Here is a 22,974-nt window from a genome sequence, read left to right on the forward strand (position 1 = left end):
TGGACAGTAGGCCAGCTTGCTACTTGGATATATTTGGCCAAACTAAACTTTTAAGCTATTGGCTTGACGATGGTCAAGTAGCTCAAATAAGAGTAAGCTTTGTGGCAATTTCTAATTTAAAAAAAAAGCAACTCAATTCAAAAACACGTTTGGCACTGTTTGTCAATCTATAGTCCCCCCCATCTATTATTGTGGTTAAAAAGAGAGTAAATTCCAAGCTTTGCCTATCCTACACATTTTTTTTTTAAGGGAATGTTTTGTCTTATATGAAGCCAGTGGAATTATATATTTCTGCAACAGCTCAAAGGTGTACTACTTTATGTGCTAGAGATTAGCTTCAATTAAATCCCCCAAAGTCAAGATGCTCTTACAGTTATTAACATGTCCCTTTCCACCCACCAAAAATGAAACAAAACCAAAACACCCTGATAAGGGCTTGGTGATGAGATATACAATTGTGCATCAGTGTGTTAATGACACAATCCTGTGTTCAGAAATGATTGCCAAGAGACCTCCATATAGATTTTGAACAGCATAGAGGGAGAGGATAGTCTGATACATATCAGATATTTTGATGCACTTGTTCACTACCACTGGTTTGACTCCTATTTGCCAGATATTATAATCAGAGCCAAGCAACATCACTTAGTCACTAGAGCAACAACTTTTGTTAAATAATATCAAAAATTTCTCACTGAGCAGTCTACTATGTCAGAAAGAGCCAACTGAGTAATATGTAAATAATATTTGGAATGGGTAACACTAATCATTTCTTTATCTACGTCTATTACATTCTCGTGTAAGAAGTTTGAAGCCATTTGGAAAGTATTGTTTGAATCTCATTTCTACACCTACCCTTTCATTATACCAACTTAAAATATCACAATTTGGTTGGTTTCTTTTTCACTTGGGTGCTGATTCACATTCAGCAAAGGCGGTAAGGACTGCTGCAATAAGTAGGTGAGGTTGAAAGCCTCACATCTATAGTAAAGATTGTTGGATTCAAAAATAAGTGTGCTGGCCACACCAAAGAATGGCTGCTGGACCAACTTCATAGTGGCTTCGCCATAAATACTGAGCAATAAATAATAGTATTGATGGCTCTCTATTAACCTTAGTGTCATAGAAATTAGAAAATGAAAAGACTACTGGTCTCCCCACTTCTACTGATAAATTATTCCCTACAATATTTTACTGTTTGTGTTTAATTTTATTTACTTTTGTCCAGTCTAGTTTCAGATGTCTCACATGCTAAAGCTTCTGCTTCTTCCCTTTTGAATAGTTTATGCATTTTTAGCATCAGAATTTCCCCTCCCTCCTTTGCTTACCTCCTTTTCTACCCACTGACTTCTGGTTAATAGTCCCTTATGCTCAGGTGAATAATTCCTCTCTCCTTTGTGTTTATTCCATCATTCAAGTATCTGAAGCTAGTCCTAGGTAGCATAAGACCTAGGGATTCAGGTGAGGTTGGTGGCAGCCATGACTACCCTTTGTCTTGGTTTTTTGCTCAGCTCTTCTGTTATGCATTAAGGTCTAAAATGGAGGATAGTGCATATGACAGGCCAAGCACTGAGGCTGCAAGGCACACTAGAGAACACCAAAGTGAAGCGGAGAAAGAGCTGTCCCCATCTTTGCTCCAGCTATCTCCATTCAACAATTCTGTTACTTTCTTCTTCCATGACTTAATGCTTCAGAGCTTGCAGCCTAAAATCTGATCAGCTTTTTTTCGTACCATATCATATTGCAAACTCGTATCTAACTATTTGACTGATCATCACAAGTTTCACTCTTAGATTCGTTGCACTGAGACTATTTCATTCATTCATTTTGTTTGCAAGTCAGTCTTCTGTGATACATCTGCCATACCACTAGAGCTATTTTTTGTCATGAAATTCTGTCCAGAGAATTGCTCTCTTAGTAAATAAATAGTGGGTTTGCTTGTTTGTCTGGAGAGGTAAAAGCAGAAGTGTTCATGTTAATCCACATGTGGGGTTTTTTTTTTTTTGAAGAAGGAAAGGTTGTTAGTTTTGAGATGCGTAGACCACATGATGCATAAAGCCTTTGTATAGTACTTTAGGCAGCTTGATCACTCACTAGAATGATACGGCTTTGAAAGATATCAAAAAGTAGAGTCTTCTCTTCGTTCAAGAATCCTGTAGGGATTCATTTGCAACTTATCTTGTGATTATGCGTGTCTGCTTCAACCAAAGGATCCAAAAGTGAAAGTTCAGTATGTTAACTTTACTCTTCTTAACACCTTCCTATAACAGCATGTAGGCACAGGAAAATGCCACATAGTTCCCTGTGGCTTGCCCTTTTAGCTTCTATAGTTTTTTGTTGTTGTTGTTTTTGGTTTTTTTCCCCCTTTGGCTTTGTTTATCCCCATCTTCATCTTTAAAAAAAATCTACTTATCAGCTGAACTTAGTGATGCTTTTTGTTCACATAATTCTAGCCTATCACCTTTCTTTCTGTAATCAGAAACGTTATTTTGCTGAAAGTAAGTATGTTGCAGTTATTTATGAAAAGCTACAACATTGCTAGAAGTACCTAATTTGAGTAGCATTACTTTCTGAAAGCCTGAAGCTTCACATGTTCTTCATTAATATCTTCAGTGCATCTCAAGTCCCTGCTAATTTTGGTAGTCTTGAGGACTTTGTTGAAGTTTTGTTAAATCGTTTTTTGTTGCTGTTCAAGCTTTATACTAGTATAGAGTAAAGCTGTAAGATCAGTTCCATTCCTCAATTCTCCTGCCACTGTGTAGTACCTATCAAATATATAGATACTCAATCAGGATCCTAGTAACAGACCAAAGAAACTCAATCGCTAGAAAATTGGTTTTAATCTCTGTTTCTGGTCGGAACAGACTGTTCTGTAGAGCAGTCTTATTTATCTCTCTCCTGACCTACAACTAATTTTACTTAAGCTATTTTATGGTAAGTATTGTCATCTCGACACAGTCACGTAACTCCCATTAGCTTTAATAAGAGACGCGCACACATTATTGATAGACTAGCCCCTAAGGATAGATAACTAGGAGCTTAAATATTTCAACACATCCAGCTCATTTAGATCCTAACACACTGAAGGGTGACTCATAATGACTAGACTCTTGGGGATTCAGAGATCATCAAATACAGCCTTAGGTGGTCAAACCTTGCATCTAATTGCTCCTTCAAAGAAGAAAAATCTGAATATTATGCCTTTTTAATTACGTAAGCTGTGTATAAAATGTCTTTGATACTGAAGAACTTTATGTTCATTGAAATATGTTCTGCTGTATTAATTTTAAGGGTCAAAAGAGTTCAGGGTGTTAAACTCCATTGTCCAACATAAAAATAGTGATACAATGAATTCTGGGGCGTTTTCCTACAGAGACCCTAGCTTACTCAATTTCTTGGTAAACATGCAAAAGTATTTGTTCTAAAGTTGAAAGACAAGAAAGAACAAGAAATTAAAACAAGTGTTTATATTGAAACTGAAACTGAGTGATTAGGCAAAACAAAATTAAACCTTTAAAGCCCGTCTCCTTTTTAGATATAAAATATTAGCCTCTTATTTTCAGAACCTTTCTGATGAAAAGGCAAGAGTTAATTTTACTTACAATTCTTATGTCTAAAGGATATTCACTTTTCCTGTTTATAACAGACAGACTGACCCAAGGTGAAGGAGAGAGGGGATGGGAAAGGTGGGGAAATGTCTTTAGAACACTGAATGGCTGGTCAGTCACGAATGGATACTTTGCCTGACATGTCAACCACAGTACTTATTGCAAGGGCCCTGGTTCACATTCTGGTCAGGGACGTCATGGGGTTGGACCTTTTCTCCTTAAGTACAGTAGGATTGTGGTCATCTCATCTCACTGTGCTGACACAATGCAGTTTATTTCAGCTTTTGATGAAAAGTCAATAAAATAAGAGGAAGGAAGGAAGGGGAGAAAGTAACACAAAAGGAATGGAACAGAACAGGATCTTATGTGCCTTTACAGTACTGGCAATTAGGTATCCACACTGGTGGGCTGAGGAATGGATGTCAGGATAATAGGATTTTCAGGACTCACAGTGAAAAAGAAAGTTCCTTGAAGAAGAGCAAAGCTTAATAGCCTTCTCTCAGGAAGAAAGTCTTTCAGGCTCATTTTCTGCTCCTGTTTTGGGGTCAAGGAAAATAGGATGAGACAAGATGAGCTGGGATGTCAAATGGGACAGAAGAGAGGAGCATGGTTTTTTTTTTTTTCTTTTAAAGTCTCTTTTTAAGAAACCCAAAAAGGGAAAAGTAGGCTGTTCATCATCATTATTTTGTCTACCAGTTATGCCCAATAGCCAACATACCAATTTTGGTTCACTAACTTCTGGCTACACATTTCCTGGTTTTTAACCAGCATAATTTTAACACTGTCACAGCCAGGCTGTGGGCAACCAGACCAAGCAGTCAGAGCCAGGGACTGTGGTCGCAGGTCAAAAGTCAGCTGGATCAGGATATCAGGGGGTCAGAAGTAGGAGACAAACTGGAGAATAGAACCATGAATTAGATGCCAGGGGTTGTGCCAGGCCAGGATGTCAGAAAATCAAGCTGGGGCACAGGAAAAGGAAGCACAAGGCACACAGTTCAGAATAGGGTGGAGCCCAGTTGTTCAGACAGCTTCTTGTTCCTCCTGCTGGCTTAAGTAGGGGCAGCAGGCCAGTCAGCTGCTCTGGGACTCCACCAATAGGACTGAAGGGGCAGAGCCTCAAACTAGAGCTGGGCTTCATAGTCCCAGGTATGCAAGTGTCAGCAGGCTGGAGCGTGGCTACGCCTATAAATTGTGAAAACCCAGGTTTGAGACCAATGTTCACAACAAACGCAGTTCTTGAATCATATTACTAAGCCGTTCTTGTTTGGTCGTATTATTTTCTTTTGTTTTCCCCTTTCTCTGCGCAATCACTGGCAAATGATATGTTCAACCTTGAGCCCTGGCTCAAGTTCTCTGTCTGGGTAATTCATATGCTACTTTAATCACAGGTTGATTACTTTACCTCAGCCTTGTCAAAATGCTACAGGTATCAGTGTTTTACAATAGGTCTAAAATATTGAGAGTGACCTACCTAGGAGCATGAGACTTAGAAGTCATTAAAGTGTCTCTTTCAAACTTCTGCTCCTCAACTACAGTGTCAGAATTCTTGGGTTTGAATATATAATCACGGACAACCAAAATCTTGTTGAGACTTTTAATTTCTGAAGTGTCTATTGGCATTCTCCACACTAACCCACATGTGTGTTCTTGATTCTGTTACAGAAAAAAATATATGAATTTTCTCTAGAAACTGCTCTGGTTAATGTATTAACATCGGGTTCTGTAACACTTGATTTTAAACTTGCAGTGGCTGTCTGGCTTTTCTCCTGAGATCAGGTTTTTGTGTTTCAAAGTATCTTCCTAAATCTGATTTTTCTAAAGTTTCTGGAAAAATGGTAAATTGCTAGTTGTGAATATCTTAATTTTTAAATCAGTGAAAACAATTGTCACAATTTGAATCTGTTTGTTTTGCTTATAGTATGAGGAATACATTGAGTCACTGGCATCAGATATTACGTACTCGATACTTAATCTTGAGTATTTTTTTGTTTTTGACCTCCTAACCAGTACCATGTTGCTGGAATTGCTTGAACACTAGGTATAGTTCTAGCACCAAAATTATTTCATGTTCACATTTGATATAATGTTCCTATTCAATGGAATATACTCTGTTCTCAGTAGATGGAAAACTTTCTGGCAGCTATTGCTTGCCATACTACTTTGGTTCAGTCCTGAGTTCACGTCTTTCTGCCTGCTACCTCTGGGTATTAAGGAATTTGAGGACTACCATCTTTACATAATCTCTAGATTTTATGCAGTTCAAGTGGGGATGAATATTTCATAGGTTCCTATGTCAGAACTGTCTTTAAGCAATGCAAACATGGATTTGCAACCTTCCTACTACATAAGGTTGGCAAGAATTCAACATTTTTATCCTGCCATTTCCTGTTTAAGGAGACTTAATGTCAATATCTCTTTCCAACAGGACCAGATTCAAACCTCCCCTTACAGTCTGCGACTAGGATGTGTGTTTGGGTTATAGATTGTTTCAGCATTTAATCTTTTGGAGACTTGATCTCTCTCTCTCTCTCTCTCTCACCCCCTCCAAATGCCAGTGAAATTAATGCTCTCTAGAAAATGCCAGCATTTTAAGGATTAAACATCACAGACAAACATTTGTCATCCATACCGTATCTCCAAAACCACAAATTTTAATCTGATGATAATTGTGTTGAACTTTATTCACTTGGAGTTGAGCATTTTAGTTGCTGGGGCTGCTGCTGTCTTTCCTGTATTGACTTCAGCTCATGCAACATCTAGTTGCTCCTCTTAGACTTCTTGGAGGGGGGGGGGGGAAACACTATCGCAAAGTCCATTGGCTCCTTGTCATACAGCACACTGATTTTAGGATGTTTTTCCCCACTGTTTAGCTGGACTGCTCCTCTATTTGTCTGTTTTGACCTCAAAGCTTTCATGAGTCAGCTTTTAAAAAAAAATGTAGTGCATCTAATGTGAAGCTGTCTACTAGTAGTGGCACAGTGTTCTAATCTGCTAAATTTTGGAATAGATACATTGAGATATGCATTAAAAACAAACTGAAAGGCCAGAAATGTAACTTTAAGGAAGGGGTGTGTATAGCAGTGTTTCCATGAATATTTTGAAATATCACTGAAAGCTATTTTATCAAGTAAACATTCCTCTGCACTGTTTGCAACGCAGCTGTTACAGCATTGTTTTAATGCATGAAAACCTAAAAGTGAAATTGATTGGAAATGTAATCAAAACTATAAGTGAAACTCACTTGATAGTTCCTTTATTCACATAAAAATGCATAAAGGAAACAAATATAAAGTAAATTAGATTTTTATCTGTAGCATAAGTAACTTTTTAATGTCTTTAAATGAAAGGATTCCATTTTAAATGTATCCCGTTAGATTCCTATTATACAAAACACTCTACTGTCTTTAAAACAACCTTTCATTGCAATAAATAAAATAAAATTGAATTAATTTACCTCCTGTACACTTTCTGCAGAAAATGCTGTGGATCTGGCCCATAACCTGGCAAGTTGTCTAAACTGCATAACAGTTTGAACTAGTATCTCCTCATTTTAAGTGTGGCAGATTTCTGTGTCCCCCAGTGCCTTACAGTTATTAGAATATTCACAACTTTGCTTCCTGTCTGATGAATGTTTTATGATATTTCATCTAAGTATGTGTGTAATAAAATTGCACCTTCCTGCCTCATTGCTTTAATTTCCCCACCACTCTCCTCTTAGCAGGGCCGGTGCAACCACTAGGTGAACTAAGCAGCCGTCTAGGGCCAGGGCCGGCTCCAGGGGTTTTGCCGCCCCAAGCAGCCAAAAAAAAAAAAAAAGTCGCGATCTGTGGCAATTGAGCGGGCGGCACTTTGCTCCAAGTGGGAGCGAGGGACCCTCCGCTGAATTGCCGCCAAATAGCTGGACGTGCTGCCCCTGTCCGGAGTGGCCGCCCCAAGCATCTGCTTGCTAAGCTGGTGCCTGGAGCCGGCCCTGCCTAGGGCGCCTAGTGGTGAGGGCGCCTAAAAGCCCGCTCAGGCGAGGAGGTGGACTGGAGGTGATCTGGGGCTGGGGGGCGCGGGGAGGTCTGCCCGCAGTAACGGGGGACGCACAGGGGAACTGCTCCCCACCGCAGATTACCTCCTCTCTGCCACCTCCGCTGAGCACACAGCCCCCGCTCTAATTCTCCTCCAGTCAGTGCCACAAGCCTGTGAGGGGAGGAGAATTAGAGTGGCGCCGGCATGCTCAGCGGAGGAGGCGGAGCGGAGGTGAGCTGGGGTGGGCTCCCTGGGGGGGCTCCCCAGGCGGGGTTAGCTGCATGGAGGGCTGGTCCCCGGGCGGGGTTAGCTGCAGAGGGGTAGGTTGCTGCTGCGGGGGGCTTCCCAGGTGGCGGGCTGGGTTAGCTGCCGCGGTGGTCAGGGTTAGCTGTTGCGGGGGGGGGGGGGGGGCTCCACGGGTGGGGGGGCGGGGGGGCGTGGTTAGCTGCCATGGAGGGCGGGGGTGGGGTTAGGTGGCACAAGGTGGAAGTTTCACCTAGGGCGCAAAACTTCCTTGCACTGGCCCTGCCTCTTAGGGGCAGAAGGGCTCAGCTAGAATGGCTGTGGCCCAGCCTGTGCTGGTGAGGCTTGTGGGGCTGGAGTTGGTGTTGGTTAGGGACAAGGTTTTTTGTTTTGAAAACAAATTGGGGGCGGGAAATTAGTGTGCAGCTTTGAGGCATAGAGGCTTTTGGATAGGTGATGGTAGCAAGCAGGAATATGCGGGTTCGCTAATCTTGCTTAATGGCCTTTATAATTGTCCCATGATGTACCCAGAGGTGGCCTTTGCATTACTGTGTTAGGGTGGCTGAGACAGTTGACTGTTGTAGAGGCAAGAGGCCCATGGAAGGGTTGGTGATTGGGTGTCTTGATCCCTTTCGTACTGGGTAGAGAAAGATATGTAAATTGTTAACCTGTTCAGGGCAAGGATTGTGTTGTCTTCTCGTTGGAAATTGCCTAGCTCAAAAGCTTTATAAAAGTTTTGGGGGAAAGATATCCAAACAAATCCACTTTTGTAAAGGTCCAGGAGTTCACGATGGAAGCTCATAGAGGGGGCTGTATATGGACATGGACATTAGTTTCAGTACACTAGCATGTTAGCTAGGATTTAAATGTTCCAAAGGTTCTGTTCCCCTCCCTTGGGCTTGCTTGAAGAGATCAGGAAGGAATGTCTCTGTCTCTCTTCTTACCCTCCCTGCTATGGTGTAAGATTGCATGGTTAGCCAGGTGTATTAAGTTTTTGGCTTCTTTTGAAACAGGATACCAGACTTGATTAGTCTGCCATGGGTTGGCCAGTTTCTAAGAATTTTTTCTAAAGATGAAGATGGGGATAAACAAAGCCAAAGAAAAAAAAACTATAGAAGCTAAAAGGGCAAGCCACAAGGAACTGTGTGGCATTTTCCTGTGCCTACATTCTGTTATAGGAAGATGTTAAGAAGAGTAAAGTTAACATACTGAACTTTCACTTTTGGATCCTTTGGTTGAAGCAGACACGCATAATCACAAGGTAAGTTACAAATGAATCCCTACAGAATTCTTGAACGAAGAGAAGACTCTACTTTTTGATATCCTTCAAAGCCGTATCATTCTGGTGAGTGATCAAGCTGCCTAAAGTACTATACAAAGTCCTTATGCATCATGTGGTCTACGCATCTCAAAACTAACAACCTTTCCTTCTTCAAAAAAACAAACAACAAAAAAATCACATGTGGATTAACATGAACACTTCTGCTTTTACCTCTCCAGACAAACAAGCAAACCCACTATTCATTTACTAAGAGAGCAATTCTCTGGACAGAATTTCATGACAAAAAATAGCTCTAGTGGTATGGCAGATGTATCCCGCATTTCATAGTGGCCAGGCTTCACTTCCAGTTCATGGCATTACCCTTTGGCCTGTCTTCGGTCCCAGGGTGTTAATGAAATGCGTGGCGCCGGTGGCGGCTTAGCTGGGATGTTGGTGGGTCCAGATCTTCCCGTATCTTGATGACTGGCTCATCAAGGGCAGGTTTCTGGATCAGGTCCGCCAAACCCTCAAGCTGGTGCAAACCATCTCCAATGATCTGGGCCTGTTAATAAATACAGAAAAGTCCATATTAACGCCGTCCAACTCAGAGTTTATTGGAGCAGTTCTCGACTCTACATGAGCCAGGGCCTTACTTCCGGAAGCACATTTCCAGGCCATGTCAGACTTGATTGACCACGTGGAGAGCCATCCGCTTACCACAGCCCACATGTGTCTGTGACTGGTGGGCCACATGGCTGCGTGCACATACATGGTCAACCATGCCTGTCGTCATCTATGATCTCTCCAGGCATGGCTGGCCTCGGTCTATACCCCCAGCAGGCTTGCCCTGGACCGAGTGTTCATGGTGCTGAGCCACATCCCCTTGTCCTTGGACTGGTGGCTGGATCCAGAGTTGGTGCTGCAGGTGGTTCCCTTTGTGACCCTGTCTCCATCGCTTACCCTGGTCTCGGACGCGTCGGACCTGGAGTGGGAAGTCCATCTGGGTGAGTTCAACACCCAGGGCCGCTGGCTACACAGTGATCTGATCCTATCAACGTCAAAGCAGTTTGCCTGGCCTACCAGGTGTTCTTGCCACACCTGAAGGGCAGGGTGGTGCACATCCTGACAGACAATAGCACTGTGATGTATTACATCAACAGGCAGGGCAGAGCCAAGTCTTGGGACCTTTGTCGGGAAGCTCAGCCTCTGGGACTTTTGTGTGCCATTCATCTGGCAGCCACCCACCTGCCCAGAGACAAGAACATCCTGGCAGATCGCCTTAGCAGGACCTTCTCATCTCGCCACGAATGGTCACTCCATCCGAGCTGGGCAGCCTAATCTTCTGCAGGTTGGGGGCTCCCCAGTTGGGCCTGTTTGCGTCCAGACAGAACAGAAAGTGCCACATGTTCTGTTCTCTGCGGGACAGGGACAAGGGCTCCCTGTTGGACACCTTCCTGATTCCGTGGCCAGGAGCTCTGATATACGCCTTCCTGCCAGTGCCGCTAATTCACAGAATCTGCTCAAGGTAAAGCAAGACAAAGCAACGATCAGCCTCATAGCCCCGGCGTGGTCTCATTAACACTGTTTCAGCATGCTGCTGAGTCTCTCGGTAGCCACCCCACTGCAGCTACCTCTTTGGTTGGATCTGCTGTCACAGAATCACGGCAACCTGCTGCACCCGAACCTGGAGTCGCTGCACTTCACTGCTTGGCTGCTGCGTGGTTGTGTGTGGTCCAATGGGGGTGTTCTGCTGGTGTCCAGCAGGTCCTGCTGGGCAGCAGAAAACCATCCACTAGGGCTACATATGTGACAAAGTGGAAATGGTTCATGTGTTGGGCTGTGGACCGACACATTCATGTGGATGAGGCCCTGCTGCAGCACACCATGGGGCTTAAGATGCAGTAAATAGTCCAGTGTCTATCACTATCTTTGATCAAGGTACACTTGGCAGCCATTTTGGCGTTCCACCCTCCGCTTCAAGGCCGCCCATCCCAAAATGGGGCATTCCCCCTTCAAACCCTTGGCTTCCTGCTCCCTTCTGCTTCTCTCCTGGAAGGTCGCCTTCTGGGTCTCTATAACTTCGGCTTGTAGGGTGTCCGAGATCCAGGCTCTCACGTCGGAGCCACCCTATATGGTCTTCTATAGGAACAAGGTCCAGCTGCATCCGCACTCAGCCTTTCTGCCCAAGATTATCTCCCAGTTCCACGTTGGTCAAGACATTTACTTTGCATGAGGCTTTGGGCAAAGGACTGCTATGGATGAGGAGCGCAGGCTGCATACCCTGGACATCAGATGGGCGCTGGCCTTCTACATTGATAGAACAAAGCCATTCCATAAGTCAACACAGATGTTCATTGCTGTCGCTGACAGGATCAAAGGTTGCCCAGTGTCAGCCCAGACAATCTTGTCTTGGATCACGGCCTGCATCCTCTACTGCTACGAGCTGGCAAAGGTGCCCCCACCGGCAATCATGACTGCTCATTCAGCTAGGATGCAGCATCATCATCGGCCTTCCTGGCACAGGTGCCAATCCAATAGCCAAGACCTGGTCATCTGTCCACCTGTTTGCATCGCACTACGTGCTGACCCAGCAGGCTTGAGACGATGCTGGCTTTGGCAGATCAGTGCTGCAAGCTGTGAGACTGTGAACTCCGAGCCCACCTCTGTTGATTCTGCTTGTGAGTCACCTCGAATGGAATTGACATGAGCAAGCACTCAAAGAAAAAACAGTTACGTACCGTTCGTAGTGGCTGTTCTTTGAGATGTGTTGCTCATGTCCATTCCATTACCCACCCTCCTGCCCCCTGTCAGAGTTGTCGGCAAGAAGGAACAGAGAGGGCGTAGGGCCGGCACCGCTTGATATACCGCAGTATGCGCACATCACTCCAGAGGGCACCACATCTGGCCCTACGGGTACAGCTAAGGCAAAAATCTCCAAAGGCTGCACATTTGGGCGCACACACCTAGAATGGAGTGGACGTGAGCAACACATCTCAAAGAACAACAGTTAAGAAAGGTAGGTAACAGTTTGTTTTTTCTTGTCCTTCTAGCCAGCTGAGAATATGGTTCTCCTTAAACCGTGTATTCTGAAGTTCCAAATCAATTTGTTGCACAAGAGAGTATCACATGCTGAAATCCAGATAAATCACGCCCGCTGTTTTTATCTTTATCTACCGATTCAGCAATGTACTTTGAGAATTCAAACAAATTTGTGAAGCTTAATCTTTCTTTGAATTCCTGATGACAGCCCCTTTATAAATAATGCATTTCAAAATGTTTTTCCTTATCAATGTGTCCAATATCTTCCTCACAATAGAAGTCAGACTTACAGCTCTGTTGATCTCTGTATCTTTTATTCCTTTCTTATAAGAAATGTCAGCTACCGTCCAGTCCTCTGAATACCCACTCCTTAGTGAGCAATCACAGATCATCTCCAAATGCTGTAATAGTTCTCTGGCTGCTTTTCTTAAACAGCTTCTGATAAAAGGGGCTTTTGACTGTTCTCTTGAATGTCTGCACTAAGGGAGTAACTCCAGACATTTATAAATCTTTTCTTAACCCGTGTTGAAGAAAACTTGAACTTCATTTAATAGCACCTTAGTTTCTCATATGAACAATTCTGGCTGTTCATTACAATACTAGGAGCAAATGTAGAAGCAGAGAAACATTTATGTAACCCAAGTTCACAAACTTCCATGTTTTGGGATTGGATAGGTGTACAGATTAAGACACTTGCCCAGGGAGAAGAATTCAATTACATAATGGATAAACCAGAAATGAAATGCTGTCTAAGCATGCTGTAAAACTTAGAATTTTGCATTTGACACAGTCTTGCAAATGTGGTGCAGTACTGCCCAATCTAAGACATCAGTGGATATACAGCCCAGCAAACACCTTACGACAAACTACCACCACAAGAATATATAGATTAAATACAGTTCTTTGAGCAGTTGAGTTTTCAAGAGCTCATTATTCCACTGGAGAGCATTCTATCAATCCAACAGTCCCATTTCTCTCTAATATGAGTAAAAAGGGGAAGCAAAATGAATTCTGAAGCCAGCAGATCCCCAAGGCAGTTACCATTTCATGTAGTAATCTGCGTATCAAATGAAAGTGCCAAAGTCACTGCCTACATGTAGGGAAATAAGGTTCAAAATGAAAAGGCCAATCTGGTGAGACTGAGCGCACACAGGAAACTTGGAGGGATTGTGTCCCACTACGTACAGGCTGTGTTTTGCTGCCTCCAAACAGGATTACCCACAGAACAATCAGCTGGAAAATGAAGCTGTCATTACTACTTCTCCTTTGGACTCCATGGTAGAAATATATACATATTTGGGAGAATTTAACTAGCTCTCAGTTAGCTGCTGAAGGTATCACTAACCAAACTATCTAGCCTAAAATGTAATGATACAGTATATGAATACAATTATTTTCACTGTTTAAAAAATAGCTTATTTCAGAATCTAGCCTAGCATTTCTCTTCTCAGGGTTACCAAATGGTGAATCACTTTTTAAATGTTAGGAAGCCAGGAAGATTAATCAAAGGCTCCCCATCCATCTGAAAATGGAGAGGTGCATGAAAATGTTACTTTCCGGAGTGGGCCACAAAGTAATGTCTCAAACCTCTGGATTCTGTCTTGTGCTTTGTGTTTATGCCAGATGGATCTGCCTCAGCTGACTGACTTGGCATTGTAGTTGAAAAGCATTATTCATATTACTGTATTTACTATCTCATTAATTTTTTATTTTTCCGGAGATTTTCCCTATTCAGAAGTCATTAGGGTTAAAACTCCTGTGTGGAGAATTTCAACTAACCAGCCACAAGATTCTATGACACTAGAAGACTAGAACTGCAATTTGAGACTGATGAAAATGCAGTTAGGCAAACTTTTTGTAATCCTGGAGATTGAATTGCCATTTACTTTTGTTTGTTTGTTTTGTTGTGTTGTCTGTAACTTGAATTAGATGGCTGGTTATTTTTACAAAACTAAGATCTGATTTATCAGCTTGAAGCCTTGTATGGAAAATAGTAATTTGTATCTGCAGCCTAAATAAATATATGCAATTTCATAGAGGTGCAAAGTTTTTGTTTATTTTTTTCTTGTTACATCTGTCCTGAATTAGAGCAGTCCATGCTGTGTTTGCATAAACATTGAGTTGCAGTAACATTATCAGGTTGACAGAGTGGCACAGCCATTTGTAACTAAGCAAAGCCTTACAGTGCTATCTAGAATGAATTGTGGTCCCCAAGTCAAATATATATCACTTAGAAACGCAAAGGAATCTTTAAAAAAAAAAAAAAAAACCCACCTCATTCACTGGTGTAAACAACACAAAACCTATTGTACTAAAAAAATGCTGGTAACATTTGGAGAAAATTTTGATTCTGAGAAATACCATCAAGTACTCTTCTCTTCCCCCCCTCCCTGGATATTGCTGGCACAGATTTTTATCCTTAATTTTATTAATCTTCCCTCTACCACTTACTCACATTTACACTCTCCTTATGGGAACGTGACAATAACACCTAAAAGATATCAGAAACCAAAATAAAGTTGAGACCCTCCAGCAACACAGGGTGCTGGGAGAGCTAGGAATTCCCACCAGGAATTTCAGATTGGCAGTCACCACTGCCTGCAGTCAAACTAATATAATCTGTATATGCAAGGTAGTGTTTATTCAAGAATTTTAAAGCACATTACACAAACTTCATATCACCCCAGTGAGGTAAAATAGCCTTATAACCATCTTACAGATGTGGTCAACTGAAACACACACACACGTATGGTTTTCTTTGCCCCCACGTCTTAACTTTCTCCGGATATTTGAACTCATAGCTGAGTCTCTCCACTACACTTATCTCTCTGGAAATTTTGAATATTGCAAGAAATGAGAGAAGTACTGCTTATCTCATATAGGATTCCTCAAAGCACTAGACACATAAAATAGACTTTGCATCCGTTGACTTTTGCAATAGAAATACTGTTGGTGTGTGTCTTTTATTACTTCTCCCTCGATTTTGGATGAAGATCGTTTAATTTATTTTATTTGTTTGTCTGCTCACTTGCCCCAAGCAAGTAAAGATCGAGCATAATGTTTCTTAGATGGTCAGTGAAATCTTCACTCAACTTCATTCTTCTGGTTTTTCCAACTAACAAAGGTGCCAAATCAGTAGATACTTTATTGATGAAGAGATGAGTCCTAGGTAGCAGTACCTCTTACAAGAACTGCTCTTCTCCATTTCTTGCCTGATGCTATCAATAATTCTAGTAAGGGTGACCACTAGCAGCAACTGTAGATAAAACTGTAGATTTATTGCACGATGCCATTATAAACTGCTCATTTTCACTGGCTTCTGGCCCGGTGATTGGTGTGGATTTCTCCCTCTTCCATTTTCCTTAATTACAACTAAGAGGAAATTAAACAATTTTTAACTTAAACCCACAAAGACAAAAAAATTCCTTGTTAAATTTTAAATGCAATATTTTATATCCGCTTTGCTGTGTCTAGGTATTGTGAGGAAAACATGGAATGATTTTATATTGGCTATGTTCTATGATGTTATGTCACACCTTAAATATAGAATTATAGCTGTCATAGTTGAAGAGACTGTCAGGAAATCACTTAAGCTGTCTTCCTGAATGAATGACAAGCCTGCTTTAATTGCTGCTAAACCATCTGAGGCCACATCTCTAGAGTGTATGCTTCTGCTTTCTCTTTTTGTCACTTAACTGAAACAATATTTCTGAAGGGATATAATTTGGACTAAACGCCTAAAACAGTCGGCAGCAGATCATTGGCTGGTGCTGTTCGTTAATGTGGTTGTTTTACATCATGCCCAAAGGATGCTAGGAACTTTCCAGATTGCCTCCCCACCCCCAAATTCCTACTAGCAGATTAAGCCAGGATCTTCACATTTGGATGCTTAAAGTTAGGCACATAGGCCTGGTCTACACTAAAGTGGGGGGGTCGAACTAGGGTACGCAAGTTCAGCTATGCGAATAGCGTAGCTGAACTCGAAGTACCCTAGTTCGAACTACTTACCCGTCCAGACGCTGCAGGATCGAAGTCCGCGGCTCCAAGGTCGACTCCGCCACTGCCGTTCGCAGTGGTGGAGTTCCAGAGTCGACCGGAGCGCGTGGGGAGTTCGAACTATCGCGTCTAATCAAGACGCGATAGTTCGAACTCCGAGAAGTCGAACTCACCGCGTCGACCCGCGGGGTAAGTATAGACCTACCCTAAGGTTTCATCTTAAGAATCCAAACAACTGGCCTGATTAACTTTTGTTTTAAATGTGCACTATATTTTGACTGGGTAGAATGTGGACTTTAGAGGCTAGAATAAGATTGATCTGTGGTTTAGAGATGTGAGTTGTCTGATTAAAACAAAAGCTATAGATGAGTAGAATAAAAAAGTCAATGGAATTTTAAATAAGAAAAACACTTTAATTGGAAATGAATTAATCCAATTTTACAAGCAAACTTCTTGCCATTTTCACAGTTTACCTTACAGAATTTGTTAGAATTTGTTTGGCCTTGAAGTTTCACGCACCCTTTCTACTCTTTCTAGATTCCTTTTCTAGCTGGAGGGTCAAGTTCTTTCCCAGGTTTCTGCATGCCACCCCTACCAAAGACAATGGTAATGGTGAGCACATACCTTAAGGTAGAAATGAAGCCCAATTTTTTTTCAGGTTTGGCATGGTTACATGGAAGCTAAATTATCTAAAATGTGTACTTTTTTTTTAATAAGTTACCAAATTAAATAACTCTAGTTCCTTATCTGGGACAAAATCCCACCCTAGGATGTATAGTAAATTCTACTAGGACAATGCACATTTACCCCAGGGTGGAATTTGGACCACGGTGACTACCAATAGTAATTAGATTTCTGTTTCTTCAGTCAGTTCTGAGTGTGGTACTTCTAAAATGTATACCTAGTGGCAGGGAAACCAGGGATTTTAAGAAGTGTCAACATGCGAACCAATAAACCATGGTATGCTTTCTTCATTTTTATACAATCAACAGAAAGGAATCATGTAGAAGAAAACATTGCTTTAGTAAAACACTTGATTTCTTCATTCTCCATTTTGCTGCACTAATCTGTCCAATGTATTCAGAAATCTTGAGTACCCTTGTTGTGCTCTATTGACGAGTGCATATGGACTCTGCAGCTCTGCTGAGACCAGAGCCTCTCTCACATGGTGATGTCCTAGCAATGGTACTCACGCTCATAAGACAGCATTGAACAGAGGCTGACAGTGATTCATTCTGAACTAGCTAGTGCAGAATCCTATAATGTTCTAAGTTTGTGCAGAGTAGATTTAACAAACCAGTGAACTTGAAAACAGTCAAATGAATCTGCCAAGGTTAACATCTAAATAGATTGATTAATAGACAAGTCAAGTACTTTAATTGAAAAGGGATTTACTGTTTTTCTTTGTCATCCCTTACTTTTAAAAAGGCAGAAATAGTTCTAATACCACTCCCATTGGTAGCATATTGACTGATTATTGAGTTTCTAACCTCTTGTCATGAGGCTGAAAATATTGGTGACAGTATTTGGTTTCTGTGCTGATTCATTTAAATTAGTAGTTTTAGGTCACAAAACGTCATTTAATAAAATATATGGAGATATACCTATATCTCATAGAACTGGAAGGGACCCTGAAGGGTCATTGAGTCCAGCCCCCTGCCTTCACTAGCAGGACCAAGTACTGATTTTCACCCCAGATCCCTAAGTGGCCCCCTCAAGGATTGATCTTACAATCTTGGGTTTAGCAGGCCACTGCTCAAACCACTCAGCTATCCCTCCCTCCTTTGTCTGTACTTTCCTGGTGTGCACAGACCCGGTACATGCTTTTTGAATATTTCTTTTTCTCTTCAGTTTCAAGAGAAAAACTTGCCAGAGTATTTGAATTGGCCACGTTGGCCAGACAGTTTCCTTACACCCTCTGAATACCTATAATCTTCCAGGGTAGATACGCCATTGCACTCAATATGTACTCTAACACAGCAGCAACGGTTACCATAGAGAGAGAGATCTAACAGTGGGCTAACAAAAGGCCAGATGAATGGAAAAATGTATTATTGCCCCCATAAACATTCCCCTCTCCACTTTCCTGGAAATTAAAGATTGTACACTGTAATGTACATAATAGATTCTAGACTTGTGTGCTGCTCTGTTAATATCTGTAGCACTCTTTTTAGCCCAACAGAAATGTATGTGTGCTAGTGGACTTGCTCTAATACTCCCATCTGAATCAGTGTCTTGAAAGAGAACTGTATTTAATGCTATTTTCTACGTATGTTACTTTTCATAATTTGTTTTACAGTTGCTGCTAATTTACAGAAGATAGTAGATGATCCTCAGGCCTTGAAAACATTGACTTTTAAATTGGTAAGTAAAAGGTTCTTGGTGACAAAACAATACACATAGAAAATAATTACTAATATTTTAAGCAAACATTTTTTAGCTTCTGATCTGTTATTGGCTCTTCTTCTGTACAGAACATTTACATTTTTGAATAGTGTACAAACTAACAGGAAAATAGAAAGCAGCCCTCTCTTCTTCAGCTGAAAAAGCATTGCAACAAACCACTGTTTGGAATGCTATGATCTGGTAATGCCTGGAAAATATGTTCCATTGGAACACGTAACTGTCCTGGGTGTTTTGCAATTGCTGGTGGTAGTAGCTCAGGAGTGGGCAAAGTAGGGCCTGTGGGCCGTATCTCTCCCATCAGACCTTTTAATCTGGCCCTCGAGCTCCCATCGGGGGTCAGGGGCTTGCCCCACTCTGGCGCTCCAGCCAGGGAGTGAGGTTGAGGGATTGCCCTGCTCCGCATATGCCATGGCTCTGCACATCTCCTGGAAGCAGCGGCATGTCTCCACTCTGGCTCCTACATGTAGGGGCAGCCAGGGTGCTCTGCACGCTGCTCTCGCCCCAAGCGCCAGCCCTGCAGCTCCCATTGGCCAGGAACCGTGGCCAATGGGAGCTGCAGGGGCGGCGCTTGTGGATGGGGCAGCCCGCAGAGCCGCCTGTCTGCCGCTGCACCTCTGCGTAGGAGCTGGAGTGGGGACATGCTGCTGCTTCTGGGAGCTGCTTGAAGTAAGTGCTGCCTGGAACCTGCACCCATGACATCCTCCCATGTCTCACCTCCCTGCCCCAGCCCTGATCCCCCTCCTGCCCTCCAAACTTCTCGGTCCCAGCCCGGAGCACCCTTCTGCACCCCAAACCCTTCACCCCCAGCTGCAGCCCTCACCCCCCACCACCTGCCCCAGTCCAGAGCCCACACACCCAGCTGGAGCCCTCACCCCCTCCTATGCCCCAACCCCAATTTTGTGAGCATTCATGGCCCGCCACACAATTTCCATACCCAGATGTGGCCCTCAGGCCAAAAAGTTTGCCCAACCCTGCACTAGCTTGTTGGAAAGAATTGGACAAAGTTTTTACCTTGGTCCAGTTGAATCAGTACAATGCTTGAGGGATCTGATCTACATTGGGAGTAAGCCATTAAATTCAGTCCTCTAAATCCATTCCTCAGTGCAATACTTTGTGGTTGAAAACTACCGAGAAGTCCCTGCAGGAGGTCCCAGAATGCATTCGTATAACTGTGGCTGTAAGGCAGGTTGTGTATGGATGTCTCAGTCTGGTTGTTAGTTAAAAACCAAGTTGCTGTGTGGATAGGCCATGCTACTGGAAGAGAAAACAAGAGAAACCATTATACAATCTCTGTCCCTGCAATGGTTTGTTCACTGAGTGTAGGAGAACTCAGTGAAGGGCCCCCTGCTACAGTATTACACTCTTGGTACTCTTTAAGTAAAACAAGTTGGGAATCTTGGTGTAAACAATCATTTTACTGACCTCTGGCAATGTATCTGAACCATGTTCATGAGTTAAAGTGAATTCAAAGCTACACTCTCCTAATAAAGCTTTCCTGTGGAGCCAAGTACTCTTAGCTGTAGGGGGGAGAGAGCACATCGTACAAGGTGAATATATAAAGGTCTAATGTGACTGGGAGCTTTTGCAGAGGCGCTCAAGTGAAAGCCTAATGAACAAGAAGTAACACTAACTCCAACCATCAAATCACAGTAATGGGCTCTAATGGACAGGCATATTTTAATGGCATACTCACACCAGTAAATAATGACTGTAGTCTTTGGTGTGCCTGTGAAATAGCGTGATGGGAATGGCATTCAGGTCACTCAAAATAAACATGAAGTCGAGATGTAGCAAATAGTTGTCATAGCATAATCTAGGTTTTATCTCTCTGCTATTTTGCTGCTTTTAATAAAAGTTCATCTAAAATGATCATCTTAGATATACAAATCTATAGGTTCCTGAAGTCAATGTCAAAACAATACAAGATGTATTAATATAAATTTTAAATTTACATTGCAAAGACTTACTTCAAAATTGCCTGCATTGATGTGCTATATTTGCATTTTTTCAAAATTAAGTAGAAAATGTGTATAGCCAAAGCGGTTGACTTATTAGTTATGTAAATATTATTGCTACCAATTAACTTTCTAGCTTTTAGCGCTCTTAGCTGAGAATGACTGTGCTGTATATGAAAGGATAGAATAAATGTCTCTCAGACAAGAGACCCTCCAGAGAGGTGCTTTCTTTATAAAATAAGCTGCTTCATGATGGGTTATAGTCTAGATTGGATTTGTAGAGAGAAGACCTAATAGATCACCTAGAACATCCACTTGTCAGTGTGGGATTGTTCCCTCTCTGTCATTTTAAAATTACATCATCAATGGGGCTTCCACCCCTTCCCTTGTGAGACTGTTCCATAGAACCAGCCATTCAGGAAAAAGTGTTAATGTAGGTTTAAAACTTCCCTTTGCTTGATTTCATACCATTAATCCCATACCCTAAACTGTTTCTATTTCTATGTTATTTACCCTCCAAATATAGTCTTTTTTGTCTTTCCCCTTTGTTGCTGTTTAGCCAGGCTAGCTACATAGCATTCAGTTAGTTTAATAGCTCATCAAAAAACAATCCACTTGACACGTTTTCTTGCATTTTTCTGACATCCTTTCAGTTTCTCTACTATGTTTCTGGTACTGAGGCACACGCAGTGGCATATGATATTTTAAATGCCTGTAGGGAAGGGGTATCACTCTCCTGGTCTGTGAAGAGAGGCCTTTTTATATATGGTCCAAAATGGTGGTGTTTCTCTTTGGGTAGGAGAGGTGCCAGATCATAATTAAATCTAATTTTCTATGCTCAGTCAACCTAAATTCTTTTCAGCATTACCCCTTTCTAAAGTGCAGTTCTATCTCCTGTTGACATCAGTAGGCATTGGATTGGACCCTGTGTCATCTTCTGAGGGAATATCTTCTATTTGGATAGTTCTCCCACAGATGTTCTTTGTTAGATTCACTCTTGGAAAATGCTACCTAATTCCAGTTGCTATTTCTAACCTCCTAAGTTTCTCTTCTATTTCCCTATCCTCTGACTTTTTAATACCTCCCAGTTTAGTATTATCCTTCAGTATATTTCATATGTGATCTTATTCCTCCTGCTCCTAGGGCGTGGAATAGATGCCAAATAAAATAGTGCCTAACACTGAACTTTATCAACCACACACTCTCCTCTATCAGTGGCGCTACATGAAACTTTTAACATAGGGTGTCAGTGATATCTAAGGCCTATTCAATACTCTGCACTGAGAGAGAAGACAAGGCCTCATCATCCGTTTCTATAATAGAAATAAAATTGTTTTCTGACTCCCAAACAAAAATAGAAGAGAAGAAACTGATGAAATACTTTACTGTATCTGGCCTTTAAGAGTGAGCAACTCAGCATGGCTCTTGCAAACACCCAATTAGTTTTCCTTGTCAGTGATGAAAAACCATTGGTGAAAAATGTCAGTGATAATGTATGCACTTTATACACATGTTCTGTGGCTCTTTTTTCTTGCTGTTACAGATATACACACTAACTTGTAAGCAAGACATAAAAGGATTAAGAGAATTTTTCATAGGGGGAGACTAAGTGTTGTAACAGTTCATGGGAGCTGTGCCAAGTAGAGTCAAAAGGTATCTTTCAGTGTAATTTACCACTAGCGACTTTATTTCTTATAATCAGATGTATGTACCAAAGAGATATCCAGTTTCTAGCAACTTGATGAGGACTTCTGTGAAAATGTAGTCACCATTCAGCTACAGACACCAATTTTGTATTTAAAAAGAACAATTACAATATGTAGACTAAACAAATTGCACTTGTTAAACGTAGTTTTGAAGCAGCAGTTCCTTCCTAGAAAATCTGACTTATACTTCCACTATTATTTGTGAAAATCATTTACCCCTTAAATGCATATATTACATTGTGCCATTCACATGCTGCAAAACACATTAATAAAGAAGTACCTCTGATTGCTAGTACTAGATTGTAGAGTATGTCAAAAGGAGAAATCCTTAGTACTTTCCCAAATAATAGCACAGACTCCCCAAAAATGTCCTTATTCTTATTTTAAAAATTCCTGGCCAAATATTCTAAAACAGATTTGAAATCAGTAATTGTAATCTGGTGGCATATATTTTTTGTGTATGCAGCAGAATGTATTATACAAATCAGATCACTACTGTGCATATAGCTGTCCTGTTTCTCACACATTTAGAAGGCAGACTTGGGCTCCTCTGGAAAAATCATTTGCTTTTGTGTTTTTTAAAAGTGCCAGTTTTGGATGACTGCAAACTGTTTTCTGGAAGTATGGCCACAAATGTTTGTTTTTCACAACTTTTTTTAATTAGCCATATTGATTTAAACATTTTGTACCTTGATATAAGTGTGCAGTTGACAAACAGTGATAGAGGATAGTCCTAACTATCTAGA

The 22,974-nt window shown here is 41.7% G+C and overlaps 1 protein-coding gene across 3 annotated transcripts in view; it reads left to right on the forward strand.

Annotated features, from left to right (window-relative positions):
* The window catches only part of STK39 (serine/threonine kinase 39), a 180,347-nt gene that overhangs the window by 146,391 nt on the left and 10,982 nt on the right, over positions 1-22,974 (forward strand). For 2 of the 3 annotated variants that reach the window (XM_039495665.1, XM_039495667.1), the window contains one exon: positions 18,461-18,525. The exons of the other annotated variant lie outside the window; for it this stretch is intronic. In XM_039495665.1, coding sequence (XP_039351599.1) covers positions 18,461-18,525 — 65 coding nt within the window. The remainder of the gene's footprint in view (positions 1-18,460; positions 18,526-22,974) is intronic. 3 annotated transcript variants of the gene reach the window in all.

This window comes from Mauremys reevesii, linkage group 11, assembly GCF_016161935.1.
Source record: "Mauremys reevesii isolate NIE-2019 linkage group 11, ASM1616193v1, whole genome shotgun sequence".
Lineage (NCBI taxonomy): Eukaryota > Metazoa > Chordata > Testudines > Geoemydidae > Mauremys > Mauremys reevesii.